This window comes from Trichoplax adhaerens, genomic scaffold (assembly GCF_000150275.1).
Source record: "Trichoplax adhaerens TRIADscaffold_181 genomic scaffold, whole genome shotgun sequence".
NCBI classification, from domain to species: domain Eukaryota; kingdom Metazoa; phylum Placozoa; class Uniplacotomia; order Trichoplacea; family Trichoplacidae; genus Trichoplax; species Trichoplax adhaerens.
The window spans coordinates 740-10,364 of NW_002061110.1; the positions used below are offsets into that span (position 1 = coordinate 740).

A 9,625-nucleotide genomic window follows, 5' to 3' on the forward strand; every position below is an offset into this window, starting at 1 on the left:
TGAAAAATGGATACATTTTCAAACACAATTGCGAATAATCTATTGAGTGCTAAGGCCTTATGATTAGCTATCCTAATACATAAAGAATGTACTGTATATGTCTTCCATCCATTATAAAATTAACTTTTGTCTATAGTATAATATTAATCATATGAAGTAGAACTAAGCTCATATACTTGAATATGAAGGAAAATAAGGGCAATCCAGATTGAGCACAAGTTAGAACGCTATTAATAGGTTACAGTTTTGGAGTCAGTTTAAAGCATAACTTGAAAGCTTCCTGTGGTATATCATAATGCCAGTTGTCATGGGTAATCGTCAGTGCTCCAACTCGACCTATTTCATCAGAAGATTTTGCAGCGTATCCATTGCCACCACTTAATAACACCATATTTTCAGTTATTTTATCAATCATGACATGGCTATGTGGTGTAATTGTATAAGCACAACCATCAGGTTTTATGGACACTGGCTTAAATCCGGGTAGAACACTGAGCATTGCTTTAGTTAATATATCTGTAGTTTTAGGATCACCGTGGCCATGAAACCACTTAAGTACGTCCTTATGAGTAGGCATTATTTTAATTAAATCACCGCCATGACCGATTTTTAGATAATATTGACCGTCTGGATAAAGAACTGGAGGCAATGAATACCAGTATTGCATCGGATCTTCTGGGCATAGATATACCATACATGGCATGTTGCTATAACGCTGTCTGTCAGCAGCATTGACTTGTAATTTAACTACAGTTTGTGTGCCACATTGAATGTCTAACCGTTGGCGAATGTCATCCGGTATAATTTCTTTAAATAAGGTAAAGGCTCCCGTTGCTACTACGATTTTACGACTGGTGATAACTTTATTGGTTTCGGTGATGATTATATAATCGCCGTCGTTATTTCTACTGACCTTATTGACAATCTCTCGAACGAGAGTACAGCCATTATCAGTAGCTGCTTTTATTTCCGCTTCTACTTGGCCACGAGGAGAGATATAACCAGCATCAGTGGACTCATATAATCCAATAAAGTGATGAGGAACTTGTAAGTAAGGAAATCGTCGTTTTAACTCAGTATAACTTAATTGTTCGTAGTTAAACCCAATCATTTCTGCTACTTTGTTGATTTGAGCAATTTTAGGATCATCTTTGGATCCAAGGACAAGAAATCCACGTTCATGATAGTATTGGACACCAGTAGCTTTCTCCAATTGTCGATAACGTGGTATCGATCGATTAGCTAATTGGCACCATACCGGATCTGCATCGAGATGTCTAGTAATTCTACCTTGATCATAATATGCAGCGAAAACACTTCGACCACTCTGATGGCGTGGTACTGTTGGCTCATCAGGGCCGACAAGGCATATTTTACCCTTGTAAATTTGGGTTAAATGGCGTGCACAAGCAGATCCCATGGATCCAGCACCAATGACAGTGATATCGTAGTGACCAAGTGTGTTGTGACGATCTCCCATTTTGATTAAGTGGTCCAGGGTTTAATTTTAAATTAATGCTTGCTGTCAGACACTGTCAATAGATGGTAAAATGGAGACTAATAATCACCGTTTCTACCACACTTGTAGCAACAATTGAAGGAGAAATAGCTGAACAAGCTAAGCGCTACTAGGACAACAGTCTAGTGTAACTGAGTAAGAAATGCTTGCTGTACTTCTACAATGTTCGCTGTGTTGTTCAAGTTGTTGTCTCCGATAGGCAATTGTCCCAACGTTAGTTGTAACCGCTTGAAGAAGTTTCTCACCAAGCCCAACGCCACTTCGACAACAGTTTACTGTCACTGAATACTGTAATACTTGGCGTAGCTCAACGATGTTAGCTATGCCTAGCTATCGACACCGTCTTGTAGCAACCACTTGAAGAAGAAGTAGAAGCAATATTTCAGCAAGCCTAACGCTACCAAGTCTAGCGATAGAACAGTAATAGCTGTCTATTTGCTAGAACAGCTAAAATGATGAAATCCGTATGGTATTATACTAATCATTTATGGGTGTTTACTGCATAATATAATAAAACGTATGGAAGAAACGAATGCTTGGTCCCTATGCAATGTATTGCAAATAAGGGATAATAGAGTGCACTCTATGTTTTAATGAAAGCACTATGCAAATTAATTAAAGCACTATGCAAATCATGAAAAGTATTGAACTGAATGTGAAATATTCAATACGTAGCTCCAAATGAATAAATTACTATGCAGGAATAAACCAACTGAAAGATGTCAATTAAGAATGAGTTATTTTATTTAATGATTTTGTAAAATGCCTAGCGATTTTTGAATAAACACGGTAGCATTATTATTAGCTTTGCATTGCAGGGGTAGAGTACAGGATTAGCTACTACTGCAGCTAGATACTCAGATCGAATCAGGTTCAACTCGTATTTTACTACCTAGAGCGGCTCTTAAACTGTAGATTAGTCATCGATCAGTTATAACGATATTATTTTCTTTGGCATTTGTGTGTTATATTCGATATGGCTTAAAAACTAATTACCTGAACCCTTAGTAGCCTTCCAATGTAAAAAATTGTAGTTGAAACTCCTATAATTGTATAAATTGGTTGAATCAGGTTCAGTTCGTATTTTACTGCCTAGAGCTGCTCTTAAACTGTAAATTAATCATCGATCAGTTATGACAAGATTATTTTCTCCTGCATTTCAGCCTTCCAATGCAGAAGTTGTAGTGAAGACTCTCATAATTGATTGATCAGGTTCAGCTCCTATTTTACTACCTAGGATTGCTCTTAATTAGTAGATTAATCATCGATCAGTTATGATGACATCATTTTCTCTGATAATTGGATGTTAAAGTCGTTATGGCTTAAGAACTGCCCGAACTCTTATCAGACTTCCAATGCTGTAGTAATATGTTAGTTAAGGCTCCTATAATTAATCCTGTAATTGGTTGATCAGCTTCTGGTCATAATTTACTACCTAAAGCTGCTTTTAAACTATAGATTATTCATCGATTCATTATGACGATATCATTTTCTTCGGCATTTGTGCCTTAAGAGTCGTTACGGCTTAAAAACGAACTACTTGGACTCTTCATCAGCCTTCCAATACGAAAGCACTGTGTAGAATTTGTAGATCAGGTTCAGCTCATATTTTCATTACCTACAGCTGCTTTTAAACTGTAGATGAATCAGCCACGGCAATATTATATTCTCCGGAATTTTGTCTGTTAATTAAAGTTGTATTAAAGTCTTAATCCAATAACATTAGCCGATAGCTTTGACGCTCCTAATTTTAATTTATTCCATACACCTAGTTGCAGATTCGATGGATTACAATTATTATCAGAAACTATCATTCTTGCCCAAACATCCTCCATATGAGCCAAAATCATCCGTATAGCTGTAATAAATGTGTCTCACAATAACTGTCTTAGTCAATGGTATTTTCTAAAAGCTTTAGTACAACGTTTTAGAAATAGTAGAGCAATAATTGATTACTACAAGAATCTAATCTACAATCTAAAGTATTCCGAGCCGAAAGTGAAGTAAAGTCTCTTCTCTCTCTGAAATAATTTCATAAAACCCATTTATGACAACTTAATTAATCTACAATCAGATATGAGTCATCAAATAGAATACTTTTCTTGAAATAGAACATCATTATCTTCTCCAAACTGAAGCATTCTACTTAAGATATCACTACTCTTCTATCAATGTCCAGCACCTTTCGGTGTTGGGCATCTTCACAATGACAGTGCTCTAGTCATATGAATAGTCAACTGGCTAATATTAGTCATCAGAAATTTCGAATACAGTAGTTATCAATCATCTAATATTAGCTTTACGATAATATCTATTCTTAGTAACCTAACTGTATCAAATATAGCAATTAACACAATCAAGTATAGCTATCCTTATAATCAAATATGGGGCACATCACTACAACGGCATCGTACAAATTACCGCGTATCCATTATTTTTGGCTACTTAAATGGATCATGAGGGAATAGGAACATTAAATTGATAAATCTAGAGACAAACTGATGACTTACGCACGAATATCATAGTCCGCGAAATACAACGTGTATCTGTACTTTAGTAAAGGGTACTAAGCTCATTACCGTGGGTTAAATTAAGATAACTAATTTAAATAGCATTGATCAATTATTAATGCATCGCTGTACTTTATTATCTGGAGGCTAAATTATTTAGTCAATCTAACGATAGCCAAAGTTAATAAAAATAATTTAAGCATTATTTAGTTATCAATTATATAATTATCATATTACAATCCTGCAAAGAGATTTAAAGAATAATAATACACAACACTACACTGTATGATAGTTTCAAGTATAATTTAAATTGTTTACCGTAAATATCGAAATCCAAGATTTATTCATGATTACTTAAGGTTAAATTAGGTAGTCAATTTAACGATAATTATGGTTGATAAATTAGAGTAATTTAATCTATATTTATCAATTACCATATTATAACCCTATAAAAAGATGACCTATTAAAAAAGTGATACACAACACATCATGCTTTCAAGTATAACTAGTGCAAACTCCCGTCGCTTTACTGACGGTTTACGATAATGTGCTCATTTAACAGAGGTTCAGTAACTATCAGATCGCTGACTAACGAACATTATCCTCTTAGAAATACTTTTTGTAATATGATATATAGCAATCAAAAATAACCGGGACAGGGGAACTATAGTAGGGTAACACTACGAATTGCAAGAGAGCAATAGAACTCAGAGTACCTACTGATGTGTATCAATCACTTTTCAAATTTCGTTAAGTAACTTTCGTATTAGTATGTTTACCAAATAAGGATGGTTACTATATACAGTATAGAAATCAAAAGTAATTGGGACAGGGGAACTACAGTAGGATAACACTACGAATTGCAAGAGAGCAATAGAACTAATAGTACCTACTGATGTGTATCAATCACTTCTACCTTCTCAATAATATTTACATAAATCCTAGAGATCATTCATTTCTATACCAATTCAAATTTCGTTAAGTAACTTTCATATTAGTAATCGGGACAGGGGAACTACAGTAGGATAACACTACGAATTGTAAGAGAGCAATAGAACTAATAGTACCTACTGATGTGTATCAATCACTTCTACCTTCTCAATAATATTTACATAAACCCTACAGATCATTCATTTCTATACCAATTAAGTACTTTCGTATTAGTATGTTTACTGAATAAGGATGGTTACTATATACGGTATTAATGCTATGTTAAGGTTGGTGAGCGAAACTTTCAAATATACGTTTATGGTCAATTTGTTAATAAAATTAACAGATAGTATTATCATTCGATATTATATATATCCTAGTAACAGTAATATACTATGCTATATTAAGATTAGTTAATGGTCCAGAGCACATTATGATAACTAATGTACGGTGATGGACATACCAAGTTAAGATTAGCAGGTACTGTAAGATATCTACAGTGCGGTAGAATGTCCTTCGTACTGTGGTCAATTCTATACCAATCATTATAATGTGTCTAAGGATCGCTGTCGTATGCAAGCAAAGCTTGCTCTGTCGATAACAACCGTTATAAGAAAATGTAACAATCAAAATGGCTGTATAGAAAACTCTATAAAGATTCTATGTTTATTCAATTTTCATCAGAATATTACATGAAATCAAAATTTAAAGGCCCAGTGGCCACCCTTAGCGATATAACGAATACTATTTTAATAATCAGTACTCTGCAGAAATTACTACCTTAGAGCTATTCGTTTTACATGAAGAAATCTTGAGGTTAAAAGTACTGTAAGAATCTTATACTGACCTATTGAAATGAACCCATAATCAGAGTCATTTAACAGTAGTATAAATACCCCCGCGCTGCTCATTTCAAGGAAGGGTGGGTGGGATTACTACTCCTCGCTAGAAATGTCGTAATTCTAAGAGTCATTGATGATAACTTAAGGTTAAATTAGGCAATCAATTTAACGATAGCTAAAGTTGGTAAAGTGAGCAAATCCAAGGTTCAATAATCTTTATCGATTATCTATTATAATCCTACAAGAAGATGACAAATTAAGAGAAAATACTTATATACGACACATCATGATGAGTTCAAGCATAATTTAAACTCTTCACTGGAAATATCATAATTCCACGATTCATTCATGATTGTTAAAGCACCAATTCTGCCAAGTTCATCTGCGGATTTAGCTGCATGACCATTACCACCAGTTAGTAACACCATACCTTCTGCGATGTTACCAATCATAACATGATTATGAGGGGTAAGAGTATAAGCACAACAATCTGATTCTATAGAAACTGGCTTAAAGTGGGGCAGAAAGTGATTTATGATGTCGACTAAAGTGTTTTTTGCTTCAACATCACCAGTGCCATGAAACCATTCTAATACATGCTCATAATTGTTTATTTCGCGAATAAAATCTTTGCTATGGCCAATTTTAATGTAATATTTGCCGTTGGGATAAAGAATTGGTGGCAACAAGTACCAATCTCCATTCTGTTGACTAGAGTTGCGGTGTAGAATACATGGCATACCAGTATAATCTTTTAACTCGTCTTCACTTACTTGTAATTTTACTACAGTTTGAGTACCACATGTAATAGCCAACTTTTTACGAATATCGGTTGGTATGATGTCTTTAAATAATGTAAAAGCACCTGTTGCGACTACAATCTTTTGGCTGCTTATAACCCGATTGGATTCCGTTGTAATAATAAATTTTCCATCTTGACTTCGTTGAACTTGATAAACAATATCTCTGATTAATTGGCATCCATTATCCATAGCAGCTTTTATTTCTGCCTTGACTTGACCTCGAGGAGAAATATAACCTGCAGAATTGGCTTCATAAAATCCGATATAATCATCGGCGAGATGAAGATAAGGGAATCTAGACTTTAAGTCCTTATTATTTAATCGATTGTAATTAATTTGCAAGTCTTTAGCACACTTTTCGATTTTTCCCCAAATGATATCCTGTTTGGGTCCAATGATGATCGATCCAACTTCACTATAATATTGAATACCGGTTGATTCTTGCAGATGTGGATAACGTGAAATGGAGCGATCTGCTATTCTTGACCAAACAGGATCAGTATCTAAACGTCGTGTAATTCTTCCTTGGTCATAATAAGCAGCGAAAACGCTGCGACCGCTTTGACTACGAGGTAAAGTGGGCTCATCAGGGCCAATAAGGCAAACTTTCTTTCCCTTGTAACATTCGGCTAAATGGCGTGCACAAGCAGATCCCATGCAGCCAGCTCCAATCACTGCAATATCATAGCTATTCTCTTCATTTTTTTCCATCTTCCGTCTCTGCACTATACTATTACTTCTATTCGAACAATCATACACATAACAATCTTATGATAATTTGGATTGGATACAAGAAATATCTTAACAAATCCCTTGTACTATCTAGACTGTTACGAAATGCTAATTCTCGTATCTTATTCACATTAAATCAGCTTAATATGTGCAAGCATTTCCAACCAATCTTGTAGGAACATAACTTAAGCACATGAGTTATTTTATAAAGCTAGAATAGCCCTTACACGTTCCATGGCTTTCGTTCTATTACTTTTACTTGCTGTTCTAGTACTCTTAAATCCGTTAGTTTATCGCGATGAAATTGATTTGTTTACTGCATAAATTAAGTAAAACTTACAGGGCGTGGCAGTTGTAACATTCCGTTCTCGATGCTGTGTTACAGATCACAAGTGCTCATACAAATTGATATTACTGTATAATGCTGTGTGGCAATATATATAGCAATCTCTATCGTGCATACGCGAGCAGACTGCAGCATATAGTCCATCACGTTATCTAGTTGTACTCGTATAGATTACTTTTAGTCTCTGGAATCGATTAATTAATTATCATCTGGATGCTCATCGTTTCTAGAATAATTTGATATTAGCAAGTAAATTGAATGGAATAGTGCTAAGTATCAGTACTTGAGCTAATAATTAACCTACAGTACTGGATAGTAGCTGCTGACTGAAGATTCATCAAATTTCAATCTTGCGAAGCTCGAATACTTGCAATCGAATGATCGTCGGGTGACTACGTGTTATTAAGATTTAGCTGTTTAATTTTAAGAACACTGTTGCAACAATAATTGTGAATATTACAGTATTTTTATTGCTATTGTGCCCGTATAATAGTGCAATCTACAAAATCGGATATTAAATCGGTACTTTTGCAGTGCTGTAAACAAATAATCGGATCAAAAATTGATACTACTGTGCTGTGTTGTAACGTATAATCTTATCTAAAGTTTTCAATTTTATGGTGCTGCAACGATTATTGTAACCGTTATTTGTAGTACTATACGATACACACATTAATATAGACTCTGTAGAATCGCTTCTAAAATCAATATGGGGACAGATTTGGGCTCTTTCGATATTACTATCATAGGTGCTGGTTGCATTGGATCTGCTTGTGCACGACATTTAAGTCAACTTTGTGAGAAGAAAATTTGCTTGATAGGACCGGATGAACCCGATCATCCAAGATCACAAGATACTGAGCGCAGTGTATATGGAGCTCATTACGATGCTGGTAGAATTACACGAATTCTAGATCCTGATCTTGTATGGGCCAAGTTAGCTCAACGTTCCATACCACGCTATGTAGATGTAGAAGAAAAATCAAATATGCAATTTTATACTCCATCTGGATATTTAGGTGTCGTTGAAGAAGGAACTAGCTATATTGATAAAGTAAAGGAATGTGCCAAACTTTTGCAAGTCGAATTTGAATTGCTTGATCATCAGCAGCTCAAATCGAAATTTCCTTATTTTTCTTTCCCTCCCTCATGCGTTGGTATTTATCAACCAAGTCAAGGTGGCTACATTAATATTCGTCAACATGTTATTGCACAAATGATGATAGCTCAAAAACAAGGATGTACGTTAATTAAAGAAATTGTTGATAGGGTCGATCGAGATGATCGTGGCCAATTTAAAATTGTCACTGAAAAGGGAAATTATTTATATAGTGGTAAAGTGATTCTTGCTACAGGTGCTTTTACGCCCTTTAAAAAGTTATTACCAGATCCCCAAAAGCAATTGGATATTGAATTGATGAAAGAAACAGTAGTTAAACTACAAGTTAAAGATAAGGACTTGCAAGATATGAAGTCAATGCCAGCTGTCATCTATTTCACTGGCAAAGATGCTCGTTACGATTGCTATATCCTACCACCAATTCGTTATGATGATGGAAAATTTTATATTAAGATTGGTCATGGCTTGACTGGTTCTGACAAACTAGATGATCATCAGCAAGTTATTGAGTGGTATCGCAATGTTGAGTCTGACAATCTTGTGGAGGTCTTAGTAAAAACAATAAGTCGATTAATGCCAACATTTGAATATGGCTCTGTAGTTACTGACCATTGCGTTTCCACTCACACTCCTAGCAATCATGTCATGATTGGTGAAGTTAACGAAGGAGTTACTGTGTTAACTGGCGGTTGTTCTCATGCGGCTAAATCAGCAGACGAAATTGGGCATTTGGGTGCTTTAACAGCATTAAGTAATGATTGGTCTTACGATATTCCAAAGAGTGAATTTTCCGTTTATTTAAGCAGAATTAATTGCATCACAT

The 9,625-nt window shown here is 35.0% G+C and overlaps 2 protein-coding genes across 2 annotated transcripts; one reads left to right on the top strand and one right to left on the bottom strand.

Moving 5' to 3' along the window:
* Positions 1-238: 238 nt before the first annotated feature.
* On the bottom strand, positions 239-7,315 carry TRIADDRAFT_51225 (uncharacterized protein; the record flags this gene model as incomplete). Its single annotated transcript, XM_002118539.1, has 2 exons — positions 239-1,341; positions 7,162-7,315. 2 exons carry the CDS (start codon positions 7,313-7,315, stop codon positions 239-241), a joined length of 1,257 nt encoding a protein of 418 aa, XP_002118575.1.
* A 1,076-nt stretch (positions 7,316-8,391) lies between these two features.
* Positions 8,392-9,591, top strand: TRIADDRAFT_34415 (uncharacterized protein; the record flags this gene model as incomplete). The annotated part of the gene is made up of 1 exon (XM_002118538.1): positions 8,392-9,591. A coding segment is annotated over one exon (1,200 nt), but the record flags the coding sequence as incomplete, so codon positions are not given.
* Between the last annotated feature and the right edge of the window lie 34 nt (positions 9,592-9,625).